Raw genomic sequence first — 27,248 nt, forward strand, 5'->3', positions numbered from 1 at the left:
ATCGAGTGGGCCACTTCAAAATACACCAAAATTAGCCTTTTCATAATATTTACATTTTAATCATTAACCAATATTTTTGGAAAAGAAAAAAGATTTATCAATAAGAAAAGATTTCTTATACAAATATTTAATTTTTATATGAAAATTTGTATTATATTCTATAAAAATCAGAAATTGTCACGATTTTCGTTACAAAAGTATTATTTCAATAATAACTCCTGTATTAATTAGAATTTTGAAAAACAAATTAGATTTTTATAATATTTATATAATTAGATCTCATTGTTACGGGAGCTGCCTCTAGGGTCACGTGGAAGTGTCTAGAGATCTCTCGAGGTGGTTTAGACTAGACTTCAAGTAGGAATTCAATAAGGTTGTAACTGGTTGCAATTCTCGTAACTATAGTAATGAAACTAATGATTGTTCTTGAGCACGAAGCTCTACATTGTAATGAAACCCATTCCATATATAGACCTTCGTCCTGAAGTCGAATCGACAAGTCGAGTCGGCAAGTCGAGTCGGCTTTGTAGTCACATGACACTTGTCCTGTGACTCTTATTGTCCTAGTTTGTCCTTTTGTCCTGGGGCTAATCCCCTGGGGTATTACTAATATAACTTCGCGAAAAGTTTGCAAAGTTATGTTCGGCGTTTCCTAGAACCTATTGTCCTAGGAACTGTATCCTACGTTCTAGGATATCCTATGACTAATACTATATACATGCCTGAGGCTTTCCTTGGGTGCCTAGTGTCCCCCGGTATACTGCAGCTGAATCACTGAGGCCTATAATACCATTATAGCCTATACGTTGGTGATTCTACAGCCTGTTACTAATCCGTCGTAACACTCATAATTTCAAGTTTTATAAAATTATATTATTAAATGAAGAAAGTGCACGGTTACGCACAGACGAATTTTGTATGTATTTATAGTGGCCCACTCGATGATAAACTACGTTAGTCATTAATGATTTAGTATTTATAGATTATAAGAAAAAAATTTGCTTTATTATTATTAGAAATAGAAAAAATAAGTTTATTATATATATGATTTTCAACACGCTCTCTTAAATATTATACTCTACAACTCTTTCTTAGTTAGCTTTTATATATCTATATAGAACTGAATTGATGTCAATTTCGATTATATATAATCATATTAATCTCTTTCTTTTTCAATCTAATGGTAAGTCATTAGGTGTAGGTTTTTATATTATATAATCTCAAATTATATTGTCAGGGGTGATCCACCTTACCGCTAACCCACAAAAGCGCGGAGTGAGTGTTCCGGAAGCATTCTGTTACGACGGATTAGTAACAGGCTGTAGAATCACCAACGTATAGGCTATAATGGTATTATAGGCCTCAGTGATTCAGCTGCAGTATACCGGGGGACACTAGGCACCCAAGGAAAGCCTCAGGCATGTATATAGTATTAGTCATAGGATATCCTAGAACGTAGGATACAGTTCCTAGGACAATAGGTTCTAGGAAACGCCGAACATAACTTTGCAAACTTTTCGCGAAGTTATATTAGTAATACCCCAGGGGATTAGCCCCAGGACAAAAGGACAAACTAGGACAATAAGAGTCACAGGACAAGTGTCATGTGACTACAAAGCCGACTCGACTTGCCGACTCGACTTGTCGATTCGACTTCAGGACGAAGGTCTATATATGGAATGGGTTTCATTACAATGTAGAGCTTCGTGCTCAAGAACAATCATTAGTTTCATTACTATAGTTACGAGAATTGCAACCAGTTACAACCTTATTGAATTCCTACTTGAAGTCTAGTCTAAACCACCTCGAGAGATCTCTAGACACTTCCACGTGACCCTAGAGGCAGCTCCCGTAACACTTTGAGCACCCTTTCTGCTTCAAGTACCGATTCGATAACCAACCGCTAATATGGCATCCAGAGCTACCGCCACAGGTCAATCTGCCGGAGACACCAACGACATCGAGATGACCGACGCCCCAAAGGAGATCACTATCAACGAAACCCTTAAGATCGCCTTACCAGACAAGTACCAAGGTAGTCGACAAGAGCTCGATACTTTCCTCTTACAACTTGAGATCTACTTTCGATTCAATGAGGACAAGTTCACTACCAAGGAATCCAAGAGTATATGGGCCGCATCATACCTTCGAGGTGAAGCAACCAAATGGATCCAACCATATTTGCGCGACTATTTCGAGCATGACGATAAGGATCGTATGCAACCCACCCGAACAATCTTCAATAGTTTTGAAGGATTTAAGACAGAGATTCGTAGAATCTTCGGAAATTCCAACGAGTTAGAGGTAGCGGAAGATAAGATCTTCAACCTCAAGCAGACAGGATCAGCATTGAAATATGCTACGGAATTTCGAAGATATGCTGGAACAACCAAGTGGGACGAAATCGCTATCATGAGTCACTACCGCAAGGGACTCAAACCAGAAGTCAGACTGGAATTAGAAAGATCTGCCGAGAGTACAGATCTGAACGATCTAATTCAGGACTCCATCGAATCAGATGATCGTCTCTACAGATATCGACAAAGCCAGAGATCATACAAACCCCAAGGAAATCAGAAGCAAGGGCGTTACCGCAAAAATGAGGGTAGACCACGTTACAATCCACAGAGATACGGAGACCCCATGGAACTAGACGCCACGCACTACACAAACGGGAACGATGACTCGGAAAAGAGACGAAGACGAGAAAACAACTTATGCTTTGAATGTGGAAAAGCAGGGCACCGAGCAGCAGACTGCCGAAGCAAGAAGACAGGAGGAAAAAGGGGCAACTTCAAACCTAAGTTCGGCAAAGGCCAACTTAACGCTACCTTTACAATCCCAGAAAATCCAACTAAATCCGAAAATACTGAGACTTTCACCGTTGAGGAATTCCAGCAATTACTAAAGGAATTACCACGAAATCAAGAGGGCATGAATGCAATAGACTTATGGGAGCAAGAGTATTACAGAACCCCAACACCCTCTGTGACAGAAGAAAGTCATCAGGACGAGGCAGAAGCAGACCACGCCACGATGAGCTGGACAGCTTGCTATGATGAATTCTGCGGAATCCATCGATCAGATAAAGAAGCAACCGGATGGTTCCCTAAGAAGAGAAAGACGAAGAACCATCAGAATAATGTAACATGCGAGGATTTAACTCCCAATATAACTTCGCAAGAAGTTCGCAAAGTTACCCAGCAGTTAAATGCTACGGGACAGGCAGGACAGATATACTGCAAGGTTCAGATAAATGGACACATACAATCAGCCATGATAGATTCAGGGGCTACAGGAAATTTTATTGCACCGGAAGCTGTAAAGTACTTGGGAATACCACTTCAAACGAAACAACACCCCTATCGATTGCAGTTAGTTGATGGACAGCTAGCAGGGTCTGACGGAAAGATTTCGCAGGAGACAATCCCAATACGAATGGGCATAACCCAACATACAGAGGTTATACAGCTTGACGTTGTGCCATTGGGCCAACAACAGATCATCTTAGGAATGCCATGGTTAAAGGCACATAATCCGAAAATAGATTGGGCACAAGGAGTTGTGACATTTGATCAGTGCAAAAGCGGTCACAGGGACACGCTAGAGGCGTCCGCGAGACGTAACACGCGCCAAGGAGAGTTGAACGCGAACAACACCGGCGACGTAGGACACCCAGTCCAGGGTCCTCCATTAAGAGCGAAGGCCAGTACACCTCCTCTACAAATGCAGAAGCCAACGACACGGCACGAAATCGCAATCGAGGCAAAAGAAAGGCCTACGATACCAGAACAGTACAAGAAATATGAACATGTTTTCAAAGAACCAGGGATCCATGAGGCTTTACCGGAACACAAGCCATGGGATCATGAGATAATATTGGAGGAAGGCAAGATGCCTGTGCACACCCCAATTTATTCAATGTCAGCCGATGAGTTAAAAAGGCTCAGAGAATACATCGACGACAATTTAGCCAAGGGATGGATCAGGGAATCCGCGTCCCAAGTGGCCAGTCCAACTATGTGGGTACCCAAGAAGGATGGACCCGATAGACTAGTTGTAGACTATAGAAAGCTTAACACACTCACTAAGAAGGATCGATATCCACTTCCATTAGCTACGGAATTAAGAGATCGGTTAGGCGGAGCTACGATATTTACCAAGATGGACCTACGTAATGGTTACCACTTGATCAGAATGAAGGAAGGCGAAGAATGGAAGACCGCTTTCAAAACAAGATACGGGCTATACGAGTACCAAGTTATGCCGTTCGGGCTAACCAACGCACCAGCTACTTTCATGAGGCTTATGAACAATGTGTTGTCACAATACTTGGATACTTGCTGTATATGCTACTTGGACGACATCCTAGTATATTCAAACAACAAGGTTCAACACATTAAGGACGTTAGCAACATCCTCGAAAGCCTATCCAAGGCAGACTTGCTGTGCAAACCAAGCAAATGCGAATTCCATGTCACAGAGACAGAATTCTTGGGATTCACCGTATCAAGCCAAGGGCTCAAGATGAGCAAAGACAAGGTTAAGGCAGTGCTCGAATGGAAGCAGCCAACCACAATCAAGGAAGTACAATCCTTTCTAGGGTTCGTCAACTTCTACAGAAGATTTATCAAGGGTTATTCAGGGATTACTACACCCTTGACCACGTTAACCAGAAAAGATCAAGAAAGCTTCGAATGGACTGCCAAAGCACAGGAGTCATTCGATACGCTCAAACAAGCAGTGGCAGAAGAGCCAATACTATTGACTTTTGACCCAGAGAAAGAAATCATAGTGGAGACGGACTCCTCGGATTTCGCTATAGGAGCAGTTCTGAGCCAACCGGGCCAGAATGGAAAATACCAGCCAATCGCATTCTATTCCCGAAAACTATCACCAGCTGAGTTGAATTACGAGATATATGACAAAGAATTGCTGGCGATAGTCGATGCATTTAGAGAATGGCGAGTATATTTGGAAGGATCGAAATACACAGTACAGGTGTATACAGATCATAAGAACTTGGTTTACTTCACCACAACGAAGCAGTTAAACAGACGACAGGTCAGATGGTCGGAGACCATGGCCAACTACAATTTCAGAATTTCATATGTCAAAGGATCAGAAAACGCTAGAGCCGACGCTCTTAGCCGAAAACCAGAATATCAAGAAAACAAAACGTACGAGTCATACGCTATATTCAAGAAAGACGGCGAATCACTGGTTTACAATGCACCACAGCTTGCAGCAACACACCTGTTGGAAGACAACTACCTTAGGAAACAGATCCAATCACACTACGACAAGGATGCTACTGCCACACGCATACGCAAGACAATAGAACCAGGATTCACTATAGAAAATGATACCATATACTTTCATGGAAAAGTATACATTCCGAGTCAAATGACCAAGGAATTTGTGACGGAACAACATGGGTTGCCGGCACATGGACACCAAGGAATTGCAAGGACATTTGCAAGAATACGGGAAATCAGTTACTTCCCACGAATGAGAACGATAGTTGAAGAAGTTGTTGGAAATTGTGACACCTGCATACGAAACAAGTCATCACGACATGCTCCGTATGGTCAGCTCCAGACCCCAGACATGCCTTCTCAGCCATGGAAGTCCATCACATGGGACTTTGTGGTCAAACTACCACTCTCAAAGGATCCTACTACAAGAATTGAGTACGACGCGATACTCAATATAGTAGACAGGCTAACGAAATTTGCATATATGATACCATTCAAGGAAACATGGGATGCTGAACAACTAGCATATGTGTTCCTAAGGATCATAGTAAGCATACACGGAGTACCAGATGAGATAATCTCGGATCGAGACAAGCTCTTTACCTCGAAATTCTGGACTACCTTATTAGCACTTATGGGTATCAAGAGAAAGCTATCGACATCTTTCCACCCACAAACAGATGGTCAAACAGAGAGGACCAATCAGACAATGGAAGCATATCTTAGATGCTATGTAAATTATCGACAAGACAATTGGGTAGAGCTATTACCCATGGCACAGTTCGCATACAATACATCGGAAACGGAAACCACGAAAATCACCCCAGCACGAGCTAATTTTGGGTTTAATCCACAAGCGTATAAAATCCCGATACCACAAGAAGTTAATGCCGAATCAGCAATAGTACAAGTCGAACAGCTGAAAGATCTCCAAAAGCAACTAGCTCTTGATCTAAGATTCATATCTTCCAGAACAGCAGCGTACTACAATACGAAACGTAGTATGGAACCTACGCTTAAAGAGGGGGATAAAGTTTATTTGCTACGACGAAACATCGAAACCAAGAGACCAAGCAATAAACTCGACCACAGGAAACTAGGACCATTCAAGATTGATAAGGTAATAGGAACGGTTAATTATCGATTGAAATTACCAGACACAATGAATATCCACCCAGTATTTCACATATCCTTGCTCGAGCCAGCACCACCAGGAGCGCCAAATGCGCCATTTACAGAAATTGAACCAGTCAACCCAAACGCCATATACGATGTCGAAACAATACTAGACTGCAAATACGTCAGAAACAAGGTCAAGTATTTGATCAAATGGTTAGACTACCCACATTCAGAAAACACATGGGAATTCAAGGAGGATCTCAGCTGCCCTGAGAAACTACGGGCATTCCACCTGAAGTACCCACATCTGCCAACAAAGCCTCAAGCTCCGCATCAGACAACAAAGGCAACGAGGGGTCGAAGAAACCAAAAGAAGAACCACTAGGAGTAGACGTAGTAACAGCGGTTGCTGTTTCTTTCTCCGCACGCTCCTTTTCCAATTTTTCCTTTTCCAACCTTTCATTCTCCTCAGCTAGATCAAGCTCTTCTAGCGTACGAAGATCTCGACGAATCATCTCCTTTTCACGCTTGCGAAGAAATTCTTGTTGCTTGCGCAATCGAAGAATCCGGGCATTAATCTCCTGCGACTGAGCGAAAGCCTTTTCTTCCTCCAAGCGCAGCAGCTCCTGCTGTCGCTCCAAAGATTCATAGTTTGTAGGCATCTCTGACCCAGGACGGCAACGACCTTTTTTATGACGGATACACTCGGCACAACGCTGTGATAAACTATCGTCAACAATGCAACGACGATTGGATTTGATGCACAAATCGCAAGAATCTCTTTCAGTACCAGAACGCTCGACGCGGCGAACCAAGTTAAGAATATCGTGAACAGAAGCTGTTCGTGTAGGAGGCATACTGAAGAAGAAAACATCACAATCATTTAAGTAAACGAAAGGGAAGACGTACTAATATAAACGCTTGGGACAAGCGCTAGGCTAAGAAGGGGATAGTGTTACGACGGATTAGTAACAGGCTGTAGAATCACCAACGTATAGGCTATAATGGTATTATAGGCCTCAGTGATTCAGCTGCAGTATACCGGGGGACACTAGGCACCCAAGGAAAGCCTCAGGCATGTATATAGTATTAGTCATAGGATATCCTAGAAACGTAGGATACAGCTCCTAGGACAATAGGTCCTAGGAAGCACTGAACATAACTTTGCAAACTTTTCGCGAAGTTATATTAGTAATATCCCAGAGGATTAGCCCCAGGATAAAAGGATAAGCTAGGACAATAGGAATCACAGGACAAGTGTCATGTGATCAAAAGCCGATCGACTTATCGATCGACTTGCCGATCGACTTATCGGTCGACTTCAGAACGAAGGTCTATATAGGGAATGGGTTTCATTATAATGTAGAGCTTCGTGCTCAAGAACAATCATTAGTTTCATTACTATAGTTACGAGAATTGCAACCAGTTACAACCTTATTGAATTCCTACTTGAAGTCTAGTCTAAACCACCTCGAGAGATCTCTAGACACTTCCACGTGACCCTAGAGGCAGCTCCCGTAACACATTCAGAACAGTGGATCTACTATATATACCCAATCAGGTGATCGCTCCCTGACATATATACTTTACTATTACGTCGCTCAGGCTTATAATCTATTAGAAATAGTAAAAGAACTTTATTATAAGTATACTACTTAATATTATATATATGATTTTCAAAAATTATAATTTAAATTCTATAAATATATCTTTACTACTTTCGATTCTTTTATATATTATTTTAATAATCAAAATTTGAAATATATAGAAATGTTTTTTTAAAGATTATTTATTATATATATAGACATTAAGTTTTAAATATAACTTTAATATTATAAGAGGTGTCTTTAGAGTTATATGAACGTATTTAGAGATTTCTTGAGATGATTTAGATTAAACTTTAAATAGGAATTTAATAGAGATTATAATTAATTATAATTCTTATAATTATAGTATAAAACTAACGATTGATTTTGAGTATGAAGCTTTATATTGTTATTAGAAATAGACAGCAAGTTACGTATATAACATAATATATATTAAATATAGTTAAGTCTATTTATTCGAAAAGCTCGAAGGGGAGAGTTGTATAGAAGTATACACGTGTTACATACGTGCTACACATGTGATTTCCAATAACTGTAATGAAATCCTATTTCTTTATATAGATTTTTCTATTTTGTTATATAATTTGAATAGTTAGAATAGTTATACTTTCTAGGATAGCTCTGAGGTCTTTAGTAGTCTATTATATAGTGTTTAGGTTATATTAAATTTTCTTTCTATTTCTAATTTTTAAGAAAATATCTATCTTTATAATTTAGTTTTATTTTGAAATAGTAGGTGAGATGATATATAGCACTTTTTTGTTAGATGAGAATATAGATTAAACAATATTATCTGATATCGTTATGAGCAAAAATGTCCGTTTGACGCGCCACAGTAGGGATTCGCAAGCTCACCCACCACCTTGATATTATCTCAGCTTCTTGCTACTGAATGTATGAGGGATTAAAATTGCTTCATAAACTGATAGCCAACAACTCTGACTGGTGGAATTGCAGATGAGAGAAATGAAGCGTCATGAAATAGCCAAGAAAAGAAGGTTTCAACCATGTAGATACATCAAAATCGGCGAGCAAAACCATTGCACCAACACGGACGAAGGGTATCTCTTTCCATCGACCGATCCGATGTATACTTTCCACAGAAAGGTCGATTCCAGGCTCTGGAGATTATACTTTCTGCCCAGCATTTCCCCTGTACACAGATATTCGTCAACACAATGCGGAGTCTAGGGTTCAGATAGAGATGTTACCAATGTATGTCCTTGAAGAGAAGACCCGATGATGACCCCTAAATGACCCTGTTTATCTGCTATAGATCATTCTTCACATGTGATAGACACAGGTGAGATCATCCTCAAGAGTCGCAGTTCATAGAAACGATCAGCTAAAAATCAATTTTATAATTTGAAGTAAGAGGGAACCGCCTTATGAGCCTTGGTCTGGATTTGGGCAGAGCTCGATCATCGTAATGCAATCGTTCGTCAAGAGAGGGGTAAGTGGAGATTTGAAGGAATCATAGAGCGAAAGAGCTCTAGCAAGAATCAAGCTGCATACGACTCAATGAGTTGTGCAATCCTCGAAATAGTAATCGGAGCAATTGGAATTCCCGAGTGGCAATAAACTACCTCCGGCGTTCTACACCATTGGCTCAGGCGATTGGAGGTAGGAGAGTTTGTTTGAGCTTCTTGATGTATCTAAGTTCTCCAAAGTGCTTATATAGTTGATGAAAGTGCTCTCACATCGAGAAAATAAACATCAATCTCAGCTTCTATTCAAACTTCACACAAAAACTTCATTTTTATCACAACCTGTATCTCGAAAACATGCAGCAAGTTATTACTCAAACGCTTGTCGATGATAGATTCATTCAAATCTCAGATTCGAAGAAGAGCGAAGGCCTAGCCACCGACAGTACCAAGCGTCAAAGTCAAGAGCAGCCTATTCATGATAAAGACCCCATCAAAGCAGCAACGGCAGCAATGGCTGCCACCCCCCTTGTCAAAGAGCATCAGGACACCTGGTACTACCCTCCTGACATTGCGAACGATTTGCAATCTATCAACCTTCCGGCCGAATTGAAGGGAGAAATCTTTGCGTGCGCATGGGAATACACACGCTGTGTTATTCCTAACTACACAAACTGGAATAGATATGTGGCCTTCATGCGTATCATCATCATGGGTATCATCGCCGAGTTTCGAGGCGAGATGGTGGATGTCACTGCCAGCAACAACCTCCTCGGTTACGATTTGGACGCTACTCTTGCGGCTTTATTTGAGGGAACCCCAGGGCACAAAGAAATGGCACGAGAGTACAAGACTTTTCTGTTAATCACGGCGGACAAGGCGAGTGAAAGACGAGATGGGGAGCTTTTCAGACGTTATGTAAACGCTCTCGCGCAATCACCGAGACACTGGTTCCGCATGCGGGATTGTGATGCACTGGCCAGATTCACGATTGCCTCGGCTCTAGCATGCAACGATCTCGACGACATCTGGTTCACCGAAGATCAATTTGAAATTTTGACCGAAATTGGAGACACTCTGTATGATGCAGTGGCTTTCTACAAACATCGTGCTGAAGGTGAGACAAACAGCACATTTGCCTACATGCCGGAGGACTTGCGCATCAAAGCCTACAGCGAGTGTCGCGAGATACTTTGGGCCCTTGACGCCGCCTGGGCACGAAATCCTAAGCTGGCTAATGTTATTAATTTCGTGCGCTTCTTTGGTGGACCTATACACATGATGATGCGCCGTTACCGATTCGTTGAAGAGAATTTGACAATTGGCAAGTCAGAGACCGACAAAGTCGTTGATCAAACCCGGAAGAACTTCAAGCTCTGGAATCGAGTCGATGCCAACAAAAGGTCTGTTCTTAACACACAGCGGTACAAGGCCCTCATCGCTCGTAGTGAAGAGCTTATGTTTCCGGGGCTTGCTGAGTTCCTTGAAATGGGCGGTGATGGGATTTGTGACAAATGCAAATATCGCGAGTCCTACGGTGCAGAATTGTCACACCAGTTTGGTGGTGTTGAACTGTGCAGCGAATGCAGACTATCGTGGAGAAAGTACCTAGAATGTTTTGTAGAGCGTGCGACAAAGGTTTTTCCTGAGCTGAAAACACATTTTGAGGTTCCAGTTTGAGGATGGCGATATTTTCAAGTGGCTTAAACTTCTACAATGGCGATATGTTAGATTGGTCGAGCTTTTAGTTAGGTAGATAAAGTTTAAAGTCATATTACTAAAGAAATCACCCACCTATTTACTAAGTCCTACTCACAATCTTAAGATCTTCAGTCTTTGAAGCTTCTGTTACTACCCGCCGCCGTGACACTTACTATTCACCATAAATATACTCTGCCGGCCAGACTGACAACTTCTGTAGAGACCCGATTTCCGGTAGAAGATTGTGAATTTGCTTGACGCCCTCAAATCCTTTGACAGTATATAACCAACCTAGTCCTTCGTAAATTACACCGGAGAATAGCTTGTCGCATAACATTGATTCACTGAAGGCTATCGTCATCGATATAAATAAACCAGATAGTGGGAGAAAGCATAAGCGACCTCGATATTTGTTCTATCACCTCGCAAACACTGGGCGTAGTAGGGGTTCGATGTTGAGCATGTTGTCCCAGCGACGCACTTAGTAGGGTAGGCCCTGTATAGAAGCTGCCACCACACTTACTCTGCGTCGCGCTACTGCCAGTCGGAGCGCTTGGGGTGTTTGCTGTGTAACATGTCACGCTTGTTACGCATGTAGTAGTAGTTGCAACTTTGGTAGTTGTAGTCACTCTCATCAGTCCAAATCAATCCAAGCACCTGAACTTCATGGAAGAAGACAAAGTGGCCTACTTCTTGCGCACCGTACTATAGCCTACGAGTTTGCTTCCATCTTCGTAGACAATCTTCGTGTAACTAGTCGCCGGGTTTTTAGTGCAGTCATAAGATAAAGTCAGACCTAATACATTGCTCCATCGGGCAAGTTGATCTTCCAAATTCTTACATTGAACCAAAGAATTTGCAGTACCTTCTCATACCTGCATCTTTGGTCGTTGGCCGGTGTACCTCAGGTACTCGCTTCGTGCAAGGTCACCCCATTGCTGGGGAGTGTAGTTTTTTAGCCCATTTGCACAGCTTGTGTCCAAACTGAACGGGGTGGATGATGGCGCACCCTTCCAGCACGCGGTTGGAACACCAGAGAATCACGCGCAGCCGGCGAATACACCAGGGTACGCTGCGGGCCGGATGAATCGCTATGATACGTTTGAAGCGTATATTGTGCCATGCTCTGATCCGCCATAAAGATGGAGCTAGCACTGCTAGACAAAAGACAGTAACACCGAAGGCTTTAGTATTTTTAAGTTTATTCATAAGCCTATAGATATCGTTCTATGTCTCAATTTGCTATACCATCTAAGTCGGAACAATAGAACATGAAGCTCACCTCATCATCACCTTCTACCGCCACTTGATGCTGGCACCCTGCATTATAACGCAAGCTACGATTGGGCCAGAATAGCTTCTCAAGAAACACAGGTCGGCACCGAATAATAACTCATCCTCGGGATTTGCGTCTGATTTCATGCAACTAAATATGCATTAAGGGCAGCGCGATCGCTCCAGTCCAGAAAAACGACTGTATGATTCTAAATGAAGAGAGCCTTCTAAAATTATCCCAGCCACAAGAAATCGGCTTGGCAAACCGTTCTCAGGCCTTGAAGAAAATTCGCGTTGTGAATCAACTGCGACAATGTTTCCCGAAATCTCAAAGGAGTTGCAAGATTTGCACTCGAGTTTTTTCAAGCTTCTTATAGCCGAATCATGATAGCGCCGAGCCGAAGTAAAGCCGGTTAGTACAGCACACCTCCAAAAGGCACACATGTTCTGTAGCATCGAACGTTCTCAAGGATTAGCTTTAACTAAATCCGATATTCTTGACCTTCACATCTATACACCCCTACACTTGTTACAAAATTGACGGGAATTTAGGTTTAACGCGAAGGTGTGTTTTAACTGATAATCGAAAAGAGTTGTGTTGGCGGTGGGTAGAATCCAACCGCCTCTCTTGCCTGGTTCTACAAAATCACCAACTCAGCTTCTCCGTCCAAGAAGTCGAGTGCGCTAGCAAAATCCATAGCAGCTTCACTTATACTCATTGTAATACGCCAAAAGTCTAAAACTGAACCGTTCACAAGGCCAAACTTCAATTTTCTCGCTCACCGACTCTATACAGAATGAAGGGAATTTCTGTGATGTCTGTAAATGCTCGACCTCACCCTCATTTATCAGCAAAGCCTGAACATAGGGAGATTCAAAATTCTGGATGCATCTCTTGGCTGCAGGCCAGATCTATCTCGGAATGTATGGTGTGCGTCATGCAAGACCATTGTCGCCTTAGCCGATGAGCACGTCACCTCCCTGAATGAAGCTCTTAAACAAAGCTTTCAGACGGATTACGAGTTGAGTGCCCATTTCATGGATCAAGCGTCCAGGTTATGGATTGCTTTTGGTTAATCAACAGCACCGAAGGCAGATGCTAGTGCAAGAAGACGGCATATGACAGAACTCGGGTTCATTTGGCTATTTTTTCCTGAAGATGAAATAGCCAGGGAGTCAAGTGTGTGGCCTCTGGGAAAGCCTTAATTATTTGATTCAGTGAAGGTGGACACGGTCAGAACATTGAATTCGATACAGCAATGTGGAAGCTGCCACGACTAAAAATGCCAAATTTTCAACACATTGCTCGGCAAAGGCGAAGTATAACCAAGTTTTATAGACGTACAGCAAGAGTGCTTGGTAACGCCAGATAAAGACCTCGACTATGTCGCGTTTAGCTATGTATGAGGCGCAGTAGAGAATCTGCGAGCAACAAAAGCCAACATTTCCGAGCTCATGAAGCCCGGTAGTCTGTCTATCGGCAGTAGAAATATGGTACCAAAGATGGTTCGGAATTAAATGGTGCTGTGTGCTGGACTCGGCAGAAAATTCCTTTGGGTGGATCGCGTTTGTATTGTGCAAGATGGATTATGAGACGAAGGCGAAGCATTTGAAAGCCATGGGAACAATATGCGCAAAAGCAGAATTCGCGATTGTGGCGGCTAATGTGATGGGAGTCATGCCGATCACGGCTTAACTGGGGCCTTTCAATCTGCTGAAGAGGCGGAGAGACAATTGGTGCCGTTTCCAAGTAGGAAGATGATGCGAAGGACGATGTGGAGTGCTGGGACGAGTCATTTGTCCCAAACTATCTGGTCTGAAAGAGCGTGGACATTCAAAGAGCATGTGTTCTCTAGAAGGCTTCTGTACTTTAACAAATTTGTAAACTGGATCTGCTTCTTAGCCCGATGGAAAGAATCATGGAGATCTTTTGTCGAACCTTTGAAAGGTCGTGAAATAGAGTTGAAAAAAGCAGAAGAAAGTGGTAAACTTTACGCGTTTGACTGGCCATCACTGACCGAGTACGCAAGCATGATTGAGCAGTAAAATTCTTGTCATTTACAATATGATTCTGACATAATCAACACATTTGAAGGGTCATTTTGTATATGACCAGAGGATTTCCAGCTGGCTTCTGCGGCGGTCTTCCAGAATTTTGTTTCACCATCTGTTTGCTGTGGCAGCCACGCAAAATCCTTCGACCGCGTACTTAGCAGCCAAACACCAGTCGTATTCTCAGTTGGTCCCGGGTGGGATGGTCTGGATCATTGGATCTATCGATGTGGATATGCAATATCGACACTGCGCTTCCAGCCGCTGATTATGAAGTCAAAATCTCTCCCCTGGTGGAATAGTACAAGCTTCTAGATAAATCGACAAAATTCGACGACACCTGCTTTCTCGTTCGGAACCACCTCCTACTTAAAAGTGCAGCACCTCCACACGGTTGGGAGAAGCATGGCAGCGACGAGGCCGATGGCACAGACACGTACTACACTTACCATGGCTATTTTGGGAATAACCACATCAGCCCCGACATACTTTTCCGATATCCAATACCTCCATTTCAGCGTCCACGAGACGTTCGAGGAGAGTTGAAACACATTCAGTACCTCTACATCAGGACTTAGCGAGCTTTCTTCCATATCGGAACTCCTGCAGCAGGTGCACTGATACGGCAAGCCGCACACTCTGATGGCAACACTTACTGTGCCATTGATATTCTACTCGTAAATCGCGATAGCTTATGGGCAGGGTCAATTCGGGAGGTTCTCTTGGCAAGGAATTTCCAACCAAGCACATCGAGCTGATTCAAATCGTACAAGGCTCCGTGCCTGTGCACAACAAAACCTCCATGATTCTAGAGCAGCGTGTGAGAGCAACTGCCACACAGGCTAGTCGTGAACTGGAATTAGAGCATCCATTCAGGGAGTGTGTAGAACGCGAGGAATTAAAGAATGAGAGTATATTTGACTTATATTTCGTTTTGTGGATTGAAATGAAGAGAGATATCGCAAGAAGGAAAGCATTGGGAACGGTGCAGATGCCTGCTTGAAATAAGTTATCTCCTTAGGAAGTTGATACTATTCTGGGATAGAAACTTCTAATAACCTTCATAATTTGTATCAACCTTTTTCATTGGTGTCAACTCGAAAAAACCTTCATATCTTCAAATTTTATAACAAAAATACCAATTTTTAAAATTTTCTACGAATCTGTTACGACGGACCTTACGGAATACAGTGTCACATGATTATTAATACGTGATGGAGCGTCAAGGAGCTACAGCGCTCCTGGCGCAGTGAGATCCTTAGCGACCTAGCATACAAAGAGGTCTCAGGGAATAGGACAGAGAATGAAGGTCTATATAAGGGAATGGGATTTCATTACAATATAGAACTTCATGCTCAAGATAATCATTAGTTTCATACTATAGTTACGAGAATTGTAATCAGTTATAGCCTTGTTGAATTCCTACTTGAAGTCTAGTCTAAACCACCTCGAAAGATCTCTAGACAATTCCACGTGACCCTAGAGGCAGCTCCCGTAACAGAATCCCGTAGTCTGAAATTTCTTTTCCCCAACGACTAGTATAATCATAAAGTTGTTTTAAATATTCAAATACTACATAGTTGATATTCTTCTGAAATTTTTCAAATCTTATAAAAAGTTAGATATATCTTATCTAATACTCATTTGTATAACGTAATACTATATTTTTAATATTATTCTTAAACTAATAATAGTCGCTAAGCTATAATAGTTTCGTAGAGTTTCGTACTGGAAATTAATTGCTAGTTTTAGAAAATTTATAAAGTGTTTCTATGATAGCTTTAAAAATATATTAAACTATATAATTTGATTATTTGTATTCATTTCCAAAAAATCATAAAGAATCTATTTATCATTTAATTCACCCTACTACACCCGTGATATCAACAATTCAGGGTCTAGGCTCAATTGACATATAGCGAGATACAATATCCCTCTAGATTGCGTGATTCCTAGGCGAAAAGATGTATTACAGAGGATATATTAAGATTTATAAGCTAGAGCCCTTATTGGTTCCCCACGTTTGGTGTGAGATCCACCCCCACCTGCCCCCTCCTCACGATTTCATCGTCCATGTTGTGAACAAACAAACCAACAAACAAACAGGAAAGAAAATAAACACAGACTACAACAAAATAACGCAGAATTCTCAGGATATCTCACATTCACAGATTCACAATGTTGATCACAGGAATCGCCCATGTAAATCTTACGGTGCTACCCGGCACTCTCCACTTGGCCAAGAAGTTCTACGATGAAGTGTTGGGATTCACCTCGGTTCCAGTACCGGTCTTGCAGAAAGACCACCTTGCTTGGTATGGCCGGCCCTCCTCTTCCTTACTGTCTCCAGCAGTATCCTACGATCCTCTCTATTAATTCAACCCCCCATCTCTACTCATGGAATTGTACTAACAGATCTCCCAAGGTTTGACATTACCCCTCAAGGCCAACAGATCCACATCTCGGATTCGGCATCTCCTTTAGAGCCAAAGTCTTCTCGCCATCCATGTTTCAGAGTCGCGAGTCCAGAAGCTTTGATTGAATTGCAGAAGAAAATTTGGACGTTCTATGAGAGTGAGGAGGCTGGAGAGGCGAGACCAAGAGAAGCCGATAAGCCTGGTGAGGTTGATAGTGGTGAGTCTTTCACGTGCTTTTTTTTTGGGCAAAGAGGGAAGTGAGTTTGGGTACTAGGGTGAAGAGAGGGAGCGAGGAAGAATAGAACGTATGAATCGTTGGTGGTGACTGACTTATTCAGGAGCGAAAGGAGTTGAATATCCCATTAGATTCTTTGCTAGGGATTTTTCTGGAAACAGGTTGGAATTTAGTTTGTGATATAAATGGTTATTGTAAGTTTACCCTTTTCATCCACATATCAATCATTTTCAATCCTATCTAAAGTCATTATAAGCGACTTTATAAGCTTTCTTTTCTTGTGCAGTGCCAAATATGGCATTCATTGGGTTTGGAGCAAATCATCCGTGTGCTCATCTTGATCCTTTTCATCTATCTTCCCTTGAATGGCTCATGGAAAATGCGATCTTTCACATCGACTGTTTCCATTTATCGAGAGTTATCAGCTGATATTTACAAGCTTAAGTCCTAACTACACAGATATAGGCATGGTGCCGATTCGCGACCATAGATCTTCAGGTCTCGTCAATTTCATTACGTGATTAAAACACACAAGCGCCGGCGTTTAATTCTAGAAAGGATGGAACCAAGAATTGAAACTGTACTGCAATGCGGTCGGGCCGGTTTATGTTTTGCGTTAGCCGCCGTGTGGGTTTACCACCATCTTTGCGGCCCGAGTTTTTCCAATTCGGGACAGCCTAGCAATTCAATGGGATCTCTATGAGGCCGAATAACATTCATGTCCGTGGCAGTGTTCGTGTGACATTCTTGGTGTGGTAGGTAGATATATAAAAGGAATGAACAAACCAACTGCGAAGTGTTGTTTGGCAGATTCTCCTGGTTTTATCAAGTATGATGTGAACAGAAGTTTCTGTATTTTTGTATATTTATTCACTCATTTGTTTGTCTTTGAAGTGCTATCCATCCATCTATTGTCTTTCATTCACATCACATTCATTCCACCAAGATCACATTTTAGATTTCTCAGCTATAGGCATTGTTTTTATATCAACCATCCTCAACCCTCTCACATAAACACTCATTCCATTACCGTCACTTCCATTTCCGAAGCCATGCCTTCACTCGTATCCCGTCTATTTCAAGGCCGTTCTCCCCTTCCCCTCTCAACTCCCGAAGCCCCCGATATTAATTTCATACCTACGCAAGAACAAAGGGACGAGTATAAAAAAATATTCGAAAATTTGCCAAAAAAAAGTCAGAAGAAGTTGAAGAAACTACAGAAGGAACACGGGTTAACAGAGAATCAATTGATCTTGGCTGCGTTAAAGCAGTTTGCGCCGCAGTATGTGGGGATGTACAAGACGGCGATGTTTTTTGGTATTGTGTAGGTTTTGTTGGTGGATGTGTGTGGGCCGATGTGGTAAGAGGAAGAACGAGGTTGAGTTTTGGTCCAGAGAGTGGTTGATAGACGGTCTCAAATTCTTCAAGTGGTCTAGCTCTAGAGAAATTGAAGGAAGCATACATACAAGAGCAGACACTTTGGTTCATCCTATTTTTATCTTATACCAAATATGCGTAGTATCTTTTGAATGACAGAAACGTAAGGTGATTGATGCGGATATCTTTTGATTGGCTACAAAAACAGAAGAGGGTATACCATTTCTTGATTGCTGGTGACAATATGAAGAACTCTCCACACACGAAAAGAACCGCAAAAAGTAGAGACAAACAACCCCAAGCATACTACGAGGGGGAGATTACATTCAGCTTCGAGATTGAATTCTGCAAAAGACACCTCGATGTAAAATAAGATAAAAAGACAAAACAATATGAATCTAGTAACAGACAAAACAACCAGCTTGTCCCCGAGCTCAGCAAATATTGTAAGCAGATGTACCACCCATTAGCTGGTCTTAAGTATTAGGCGAATATGGCTGGCTTGTCTCGGCAAAGGGTGTAGGCAGAAGAAATACTGTGTATTTCTCCAAGCTTGGGGACCTACCAAGGAAGCAATAAAAACCCACATTATTGAGAGAACTTTGACTTATAAAAAAGTTAACCCGCAAGAATCGCTAATGTTTGGCGATATGGCAGTAGTAGTAGTAGTAGTAGTAGTAGTAATGGGTTAACTAGCTACCAACATTCCAATACATATCTGATGAACACACCAATCCCATAGTTCCCAATTGAAGATTTGTAAAACCGGAAGCTCACGCTCTATTTCTATAAAAACAATAACTCCACCCATAAACCGCAAACCATTTGATTTCTGCACCACAAGTCACACCCTGCTATGTTAGATACGCTGGCTACTCCCACAACTTTTCCGCTTCCTCTTTACTCAATCTTCTAATGTGGACTTTACTGGCCATATCTGGAATATTATTCCATCCAAACGACCAATCTTTCAATCTATCCATCTCCTTCCAATCGTAGTTCATGAGGAATTCAACCAACATGATCTTCTCAATCGTGAGAGCTACGTAGCGGCCTGGACAGGCATGACGACCTAGGATCGATTAGCATTATTTAGGACCAGAAGAAACATTCAAACACACCATATCCGAAACTCATGAACCTTTCACTCGGGTTCGAACCCGCTATCGTCTCATCCCTAGTTCTAAACCCCTTAAACACATCTGCATCTTCGTAATGCTCAGCATCTTGATGGATAGCCCATGCCATTCCCTCAATCCTCTCTCCATACGGAATATGAATAACCCTTTCCCCATCTTCTCCCTTAGCAACAAAATCCAATCCTTCTCTCTTCGCCACCTTCCTGCTACCCAATGTATATCCCAAGGGATGTAGTCTCTGACTCTCCCTCATAAAAGCATCCAAGCTTTTCAACTCCCCGAGACTTTCTCGATTCCACACCCCTTCAAACTTCTTCCACACATCTCGAATCTCCCTCCTCATCGGCTCTACATATAGCTCCTTCTCATGCCCAACAACATCATAAAGCACGTGCGTAAAAGTAAGCGTCGTCGTATCGACCGTCGCAAAAAAGAACCTACAAATCCTATTATTCACCCCCCACAGCAATTCCTCCTCCCCCTTCCCCTCAAATGCTTTCTTCCCCCTGACATCCTCCACCAACATCGGCAAGACAACCCCCCTCTCGTACTCCGCCCCCGTAACATCTCCCCTAATCAACCCCCTCACATCCTGCGTGATCATCCTCTCAATAACCCGAACCTGCTTCGTCGTCTTCATCCACGGCGCCACAACCCCATGACTCCACCTCGGCAAGCGTCGCAACAACAATCCAGAAAAGAAAATCCCCCGCGCAAACGTCGCCACATTATCAACCCACACCGCATCGCCCGAATATTTCTCTCCACACAGGATGCGCGACACGATTTTCGCCAGCGCAACATTCACATGCCGAAACAAACACGTGTGAGTCCACCCCTCCGCATCAATCTCACTCGCGCCCCCCGGCGCAAAATTTTCTCGAAACGCCGTCGTGGTTTCCGCGAGCAGGAGCGGGATGATCTCGGGAATCGACCGGGTTAGCTTGGAAATGACAAAGGTCATCATGTCTTCGCTTTCGGCGGAGATGAAGGGTCGCATGAGGAGGAACTGTTTCGGAGGGTCAGTTCCACATTATTTCTTGCATTTGCCTTGCTAGGTTGGATGCTTTAGGTCGAATTGAGCGGAATTGTATCAGATCAGACCAGACCAGACCAGACCAGACCAAGATATAAAGTTATCAAAGAACAATCAATGAACATACATCTTCAATCGCCTCATACGGATCCAAATCTCCCGTCCCCATCTTCCCCGCCTGCGCAAAAACAGAAGTAGGCAATGCCCACTGAGGACCCAGCGGTCCATTCATACGAAACGCCTTTCCATTTTTCGAGTACTAATATTCATCATCCATTAGCTTCCACGCAACTTTTTTTTTTCTCCAATCAAAATAAAAAATCAAAATAAAAAATAAAAAAACTAAAAATAAACCCCCAATCCCAAAAAAATCACACTCATTCATTTCACAGAACAACAATATAATCCCACAATCCCACAATTCCAATAACCAGAGGCAAAACCAAAACCCCCAAAAAACCCAAAAACAAAACAAGCATACCTTTTGATAAGCACCAACCAACAATTCCTTCCCCGACAACCCCCTCCGCGTCAAAGTTTCCCACCACGAATTCCCTATCAATGGCGCATCTGCATTGTAGCGGCGTGAGCGCAAATACGAGGCCAATTGGGACGATAGAATCCAAGTGATGAAGACGACAAGCAGTGATGAATACAGAGAGAGTTCCATTTTGAGGGTGTGCAATTGGAGTATGTGCTTGGTAGGTAGAAAGATAATTTACAACAGAAACGGGGGCGAGGCAACATTTCAATGTTGGAAACCATCGATGATTTTAAAATCTATGGAGAAGTATTCACTGGTTAATAAACGTATCATGCATGGCTGAGGCTCAGATACTCCGCATTGTTGTATCTAACTATTTTCCCCCGAGCATCCGTGTACTCCATATCACAATGATTTCCGCAGACAATCTGCAGACGCAGGTATTCCCGAGCTGCAAGACAGGAAGTGCATCGCTTAGAGCTTCGGTTCCAGATGCGGATTAAAATTTCAAAGCAACTCAACTCGGAGGAATCCACAATTAATATGGGGACAATCAGGAACCCAAATTGATAATGTCTTAGCTTTCATAACCCTAAAAGGTAAAGTTCGCAAAAACTCGTCCATATATACCCGCTATCTCATTCCATCTCCATAAGAAAGTGTACAAGCGATATCATGACATGTTCCCCTGATCTCTCCAACCGATCTCTTTAACCGACCCATTATCGTACCCGAAGAACGCCATTTGCAGTATCTAAAACCTGCAAACCAATCCATTGATACAGCCGTACACCAATCCCATCCTCGTCCCAACGTTCGCCAATGAATCCACATTTGGGTTATAATCTAAAAACCCTTGAAACAATCATCGTATTTTGCCGCGAGCTCCTCTGTGTATGGTTCTCTTCCTTCTTTTTCATCGGGATATAAATCGAAATTTTGAGCATCGCCAGGATATCTCAAAGGGGGTATAATCGGACCACGGTATTTCCTGTAATATACATCTTCCCAGATCACTCCTTGAAAAAAAGGGTGGTCTTTCACCCGTGCAGCGCCACCGGATATGTTTCCGAGACGATGTGATCGATCGAGCGTGCAAAATTGGCGAATGATATCTTTTGCCGCAGGTGAAATGGCAGGTTCGGCAGGGAAAGAAACTGGCTTGCTAACAATTCTAGACGAAGCTCTGTGTCAGATAATGTGCAAATGATTGAAAGACAACGAAGAAATGAGGTACATACTGCTTATAAATCTCAATTGGGTTTGAATGCCAAAAGGGTGGATATCCTGTGAGGAATTCATATATTAATATGCCCAAAGCCCACCAGTCGACGGCGGTCGTATGGCCTTTTGATTGAATAACCTCTGGCGCAAGATACTCTGGCGTGCCACATAAAGTATATGTTTCCCCTTCATTATTGTCAATAAACGGCCAACAGAGCCCTCGAATTTACGCAGCTTACTGTTTCCTAAACGTTTTGCGAATCCAAAATCGACCAATTTTATGTGTCCCTCAGCATCCAACAGCAGGTTCTCCGGCTTCATGTCTCTATATGCAACGCCTTCTTGTTCATGTAAAAATTCAAGAATCAAAACTATTTCCGCGGCATAAAATCGAGCTGTGTTCTCGTCGAATCGTTTGGCTTTTCGTAGATAGGAGAATACTTCACCTCCAGGGCAGTAGTCAAGCTTGGTAGAGATAGAAGTCAGTTTCAGACCAAAAAAAATAGAGTACGCAGATATCCAATTGATCATGGAAGATGGAAGATGGGATTTTGTGGTAAAGGGAATCCTATGAGCATACCAGCATATACAGTGAATCGTGATCAGAAAAAGAAGTAATTAATGTAGTAATAAAAGGATGTCCAGCAACATCTGAAAGAACCGAACGCTCGTGATTGACATGGTCGACCTGTTTAAGTTTGATGACTAGATCTTGTCAGTCAATGGAATCGACTCTGCTTCTGCAATTCAACTCTTACCCTCGACTTTCCGCAGGACCTTCAGCGCAAAAACCTTATCACGATCCTCTTCAGCAGGATTCGCAAGGCGTACAAGCCAGCTACACAGTATAAAATCAGAATATATTCAAGCGAGAGATTCCTGAGAGTGAATATCGTACACGCGAGCGAATGTGCCTGTTGAATGAAAATCAATTAGCATACATTACGTGCAGGCTCCGTCATCAAGCTACACAGCACAGCACATCGCATATCATCGGAGCGTACCAGTTCCTAAAGTCCTCACCAACTCAAAGTCTCGCACGCTCAAATTTCTCGAACTTGCTCCCAACCCTTCTTTCCTTGGATTTTTTTTGATTTCATCGGGGGGCAGGATTTTCTGCTCTTTGAAGTGAGCCACTAAGTTTCTTTCTTCCTCAGCCGCAGCCGTCGTGGTCTCAGCCATTGTAATTTGAGGTGACGGTGAGAGTCTCGCGAGAAGGAATGTTATGGTGTGCCTCTTATTTTGGAAGACTTCGCGGGCTTATTGGAAGCAGCAGACTGCAGTAGCCATGCGGTTGGCGCGAAACTTGAGGGACTTGATTTCGAGGGGTGGTGGGGCTCAGTTGTCGAGATGGAGATTCCTATAGATATACCGATATTTGTATTATGCGACGACTTGGGACCGAGCTTTATGATTGACTGATAGTGTACATGTAGAGTACTGGACAGTCCGAGCAAGTCTTACTCTGCAACCACACACAGTCTTTGTCTGTGTATGCTGCAGCAACTGAAAAGGTTAATTCCGTCGATTATGGCCAATTGATTCTGTGAAGAGAAGTTCTTCAGACACAGAAGAATGCCGGAATATGGAGAAGAGTGAGGAGTGCAGGGAAGTAGGGAAGTAGGGAAGTAGAGAAGTAGAGAAGTAGGGAAGTAGTAAGTAGCAAGTAGCAAGTAGCAAGTAGTAAGTGGATGGATTGATTGATTGATTGCAGTATCTTCTCCTTCTTCTCGTTCTTGTTCTTGTTCTTCTTCTTCTTTAGGACTGTACCCGTCTGTATCCATCCATCGTACATAGTAAGTAGTATAGTGGGGGGGGGGGGGGGGATGGGGAGGGGGGAATTTGGTCGGTCGGTATGTATCATGACGTTTTTTTGGGGTTTTTGAGTTCGGCCTTCCCATCAATTTCATCCGATTAGAAGAAAAAAAAAGAAATCTAGTTATCCATCCATCGACACCACCAATGCCTCCTTCCTCCCCACCGCAGCAGATCAACCGGCTGCGAAATCAAATTCCCTACATATACGGGGTACCTTTTCATTTGCATCTATCATCGCACGAACGACATTTGAATCATGGGAGTGTCTGTTTAGAACTTGACGATTCTAGAAGAATGATGGGCATGGCACCAAATCATAATCATAATCATAATCATAATCATTTCGAATAAAGGGAGATGGATGCGAGTAGATGGAGAAAGAAATTCTCTCGATTGGTGTTTCGAATGGGATTCTCATGCACGTGACTGACTGATTACTCACCAAAACAAGGGGATTGAAGATTCATCGACATATCTCCTTACACCACGTTCTATGTGTGTATACCGTATATTTACCTATGCACACATGTCAGGCTGTTCTGCCGCATGATTTGTCTATGGTTAGAATTGTATGCTCCGTCTAGGTTATCTCTCCTGATCCGCTACTCGATACATGCATATACGTATACATGTACTTACTACTGAGGTAGGCATGCAGTCTTCAGTCCAGTTTCATACCTATATCTACACCTCAATCCTAGAGTATGTGATTCCAGACACATTTCCCGTCAAGTTTACCGAGACGGTTGAATGCAATATAACTCTGATCGTTTGCACAAGTCGTGGTATGGATGGAAAGTCGTTTTTAATGTTGCACCGCCATATAAGGTTTCCCATTGGACGAGAATGCGAGCTTGCAGGGTGGCGGGCCGAGACCTTGAGAAGCCGAAGAGGGATTGCGGGTGAGGATGTGGGATCTATACATAACGGATAGTGTGATGGTGACCTCCTCAAAAAGATTTCCCTGCATAGATTGTGTTCCCTAAGACAAACACTATCTTGATACTTTTTCAGGATCACGAAAGGTAATCATCCCTGATATGTCTTCCATGATTGTCAAGCCTGTCGTTCTAAGTTATTATCCTTTCAATTTTTTTCAAGATAAATTCAATGTTAGTATACCGGATCCTTTGGCAATCGATGTGCCGTCCATATCGAGGGGTGAATTCTAAGTAGGTGAAATAAGAACTAAGTCTTGTGTTGGGGTCGCAGCAGCTCCGCCCAAAAGGACATCTAAAGAGGATCTTACGTGTGGGAACATGTTCCTTTGGAGACTGATACGGTTTCTTTTCGCGGCGAATCCTGCCATGAATTATTATTGACGAGACCAAAAACTACTTTGAAATTCGTAGTGGCTGTAAAACAAGGCTGAAGCGAGCCACAATGCTGATCGGGATTCAGGAGGTGCTGATAACACTCACTCGTGGGGAAATCTCATTGTTCCAAAATGACAATTTGCGAGATGAATCACTATGATAATAGCTTTGTTATAGTAAAGTAAGCAAAGGGGTGGCATTCATGTATTTGCGAGGCACATTGCTCTAGATCGATGGCGAATTCAGATAAAAGCGAATATCTGGGTAGAAAGTGACGCCTTGTCTGATCTATAGATCAGATCACATATCGAGATAGTGTTGCAGTGAGCCAGCGACCAAAATAGTTGCTGCAAGATTCGAAGGCTGTAGAGGGTGGTGTGGTAGAGCGAAGAAATCAAGACATCTGAGAAGAGCAAGAAGGTACTAAGATACTTCCATGAAGCACACCAATTTCATTTCAACACCAGAAAAGTATGAATCAATATACTCTAACAATGCCATTTCGGGGCAGCCTCATAAGAGCCGCAACACGTGCAGAGTGTGGCCGAGTATAACGTACCCCACCCTCAAAATCTCCCCACCAATACCATGCTATGTCGTCAAAACTGCTAGCCGTAAGATGAACTGCCTTTTCCAAATTATCTCACCGTGTTAGCAAAACCTCCAATTTAAACTATGCCCCAGAATGCTTATATCTCGTAATTCGCCCTATGCAGGCGATCTTTGCAAGGTGGATTCTTGCCTGAACTTCGGTGTATCTAATCATACTAGTGGGATATTGGTAGAATGAGTAAATGCCCTCTATAGAAATATCGACCAATTGTCTATTATATTTTGGTCAGCGAAAGGTAGGTCCAACCTCTGGACCCAGGTAAAAGCCAATTTTTCCACCAAAGCTCCAGTGACTGGCGTCATGCATGTTAATATGACTGACACCTTGGTAATGCAGGCATTGCTGGTATTACAAGCCTAATTTAGAGCTTGTAAGGCGGATAGGAAGTCCAGTGAGGGCAACCATCATGTCAAGTGGAAGTTTTGAATCCATTTCCCGCTTTTCTCTCACGGCCGCGAGCAACCTTGCCCATAATCTAAAGCCGGGAAAGTTTGCCTCGACCAATCGGGCGGCAGATAAATAGGCAACTTGTCTATACTAAGACACCGAGGAGGTGGTATCAAGTCATGCCATCTAATCAATAGCTTGGATGGTCTTTAATGCGTACCATGTTTGAATGGAAGAAGTGTACGTAAGCATTGCATTGAGCTTATATCATATCAAAAGAGATAGCTGGCCCCTTCTTCAGAAACAGTAATTTTCATGAAAACTAATTTAGGCCTTCTCAAAAGTTTGAAAATAAGGCGGTACTCGAAATACGAACAGGAAACCCGAAATTGTAATCCCTCAGCACATGAGCCTATTCTTGTTCCAGACAATGACCTAGACCTATCCGACAATCCAAAGAAAGAAATTGAAGCCTAAAATACGGAGACGATCATCCAAGGTGTGAATCATGCATGATATCCTATGCAACGCGCGGCGCTATGCAAACAATAAAGACGATTTGATATCCCAATATCATGACGGATGAGTAACAGCAAAAAGAAACGAGTCAAACTGTGTAAGCACTACCATTCCATAAAAAGACCCCCCACTGGCTCTCCTTCCCCCTTTTATTTTTACACACAACTTCCCATGCGGGAATACAAGGATGTATTACCTGCGTTTGGATTAGCTTCAGACTCGTTTCAAACGGCGCTCATTAATT

At 42.6% G+C, this 27,248-nt stretch overlaps 4 protein-coding genes across 5 annotated transcripts; 2 read left to right on the forward strand and 2 right to left on the reverse strand.

The window, feature by feature from the left end:
- Positions 1–8,676: 8,676 nt before the first annotated feature.
- Bcaba3 lies at positions 8,677–11,215 on the forward strand. The gene has a single exon (XM_024694602.1). The coding sequence runs from the start codon at positions 9,769–9,771 to the stop codon at positions 11,089–11,091; it is 1,323 nt and encodes a 440-aa protein (XP_024550392.1). The 5' UTR covers positions 8,677–9,768; the 3' UTR covers positions 11,092–11,215.
- Positions 11,216–16,499: 5,284 nt separating this feature from the next.
- Positions 16,500–17,900, forward strand: BCIN_08g03890 (hypothetical protein). Of its 2 annotated transcripts, none has more exons than XM_024694604.1 (4): positions 16,500–16,754; positions 16,865–17,073; positions 17,195–17,285; positions 17,531–17,900. In XM_024694604.1, exons 1-3 carry the CDS (start codon positions 16,618–16,620, stop codon positions 17,269–17,271), a joined length of 423 nt encoding a protein of 140 aa, XP_024550394.1. In that variant the 5' UTR covers positions 16,500–16,617; the 3' UTR covers positions 17,272–17,285; positions 17,531–17,900. The 2 variants fall into 2 exon arrangements, with proteins under 2 accessions (XP_024550394.1, XP_024550393.1); XM_024694603.1 differs by having other exon boundaries at positions 17,537–17,900.
- A 1,171-nt stretch (positions 17,901–19,071) lies between these two features.
- BCIN_08g03900 (hypothetical protein) lies at positions 19,072–21,424 on the reverse strand. Its single transcript, XM_024694605.1, has 4 exons — positions 21,125–21,424; positions 20,771–20,902; positions 19,590–20,616; positions 19,072–19,540 (listed from the first exon to the last, which is right to left on the reverse strand). The coding sequence occupies exons 1-4, from the start codon at positions 21,311–21,313 to the stop codon at positions 19,341–19,343; spliced, it is 1,548 nt and encodes a 515-aa protein (XP_024550395.1). The 5' UTR covers positions 21,314–21,424; the 3' UTR covers positions 19,072–19,340.
- A 35-nt stretch (positions 21,425–21,459) lies between these two features.
- On the reverse strand, positions 21,460–24,140 carry Bcpka2. Its single transcript, XM_024694606.1, has 7 exons — positions 23,356–24,140; positions 23,250–23,265; positions 23,110–23,189; positions 22,932–23,056; positions 22,591–22,816; positions 22,369–22,537; positions 21,460–22,301 (listed from the first exon to the last, which is right to left on the reverse strand). Exons 1-7 carry the CDS (start codon positions 23,531–23,533, stop codon positions 21,974–21,976), a joined length of 1,122 nt encoding a protein of 373 aa, XP_024550396.1. The 5' UTR covers positions 23,534–24,140; the 3' UTR covers positions 21,460–21,973.
- Positions 24,141–27,248: the final 3,108 nt, after the last annotated feature.

Source organism: Botrytis cinerea, chromosome 8, assembly GCF_000143535.2.
Source record: "Botrytis cinerea B05.10 chromosome 8, complete sequence".
Lineage (NCBI taxonomy): Eukaryota > Fungi > Ascomycota > Leotiomycetes > Helotiales > Sclerotiniaceae > Botrytis > Botrytis cinerea.

Coding starts and splice junctions, on each gene's coding strand:
- BCIN_08g03890 (XM_024694604.1), top strand. CDS start 16,618: ATGTTGATCACAGGAATCGCCCATGTAAATCTTACGGTGCTACCCGGC. Junction 16,755..16,864: donor CAGAAAGACCACCTTGCTTG/GTATGGCCGGCC, acceptor AGATCTCCCAAG/GTTTGACATTACCCCTCAAG. Junction 17,074..17,194: donor GCCTGGTGAGGTTGATAGTG/GTGAGTCTTTCA, acceptor TGACTTATTCAG/GAGCGAAAGGAGTTGAATAT.
- Bcpka2 (XM_024694606.1), bottom strand. CDS start 23,533: ATGGCTGAGACCACGACGGCTGCGGCTGAGGAAGAAAGAAACTTAGTG. Junction 22,817..22,931: donor ACGATTCACTGTATATGCTG/GTATGCTCATAG, acceptor ATCTCTACCAAG/CTTGACTACTGCCCTGGAGG. Junction 22,302..22,368: donor CCAATTGAGATTTATAAGCA/GTATGTACCTCA, acceptor AGCTTCGTCTAG/AATTGTTAGCAAGCCAGTTT.
- BCIN_08g03900 (XM_024694605.1), bottom strand. CDS start 21,313: ATGGAACTCTCTCTGTATTCATCACTGCTTGTCGTCTTCATCACTTGG. Junction 20,903..21,124: donor TGGTTGGTGCTTATCAAAAG/GTATGCTTGTTT, acceptor GATGAATATTAG/TACTCGAAAAATGGAAAGGC. Junction 19,541..19,589: donor GTTCATGAGTTTCGGATATG/GTGTGTTTGAAT, acceptor AATCGATCCTAG/GTCGTCATGCCTGTCCAGGC.
- Bcaba3 (XM_024694602.1), top strand. CDS start 9,769: ATGCAGCAAGTTATTACTCAAACGCTTGTCGATGATAGATTCATTCAA.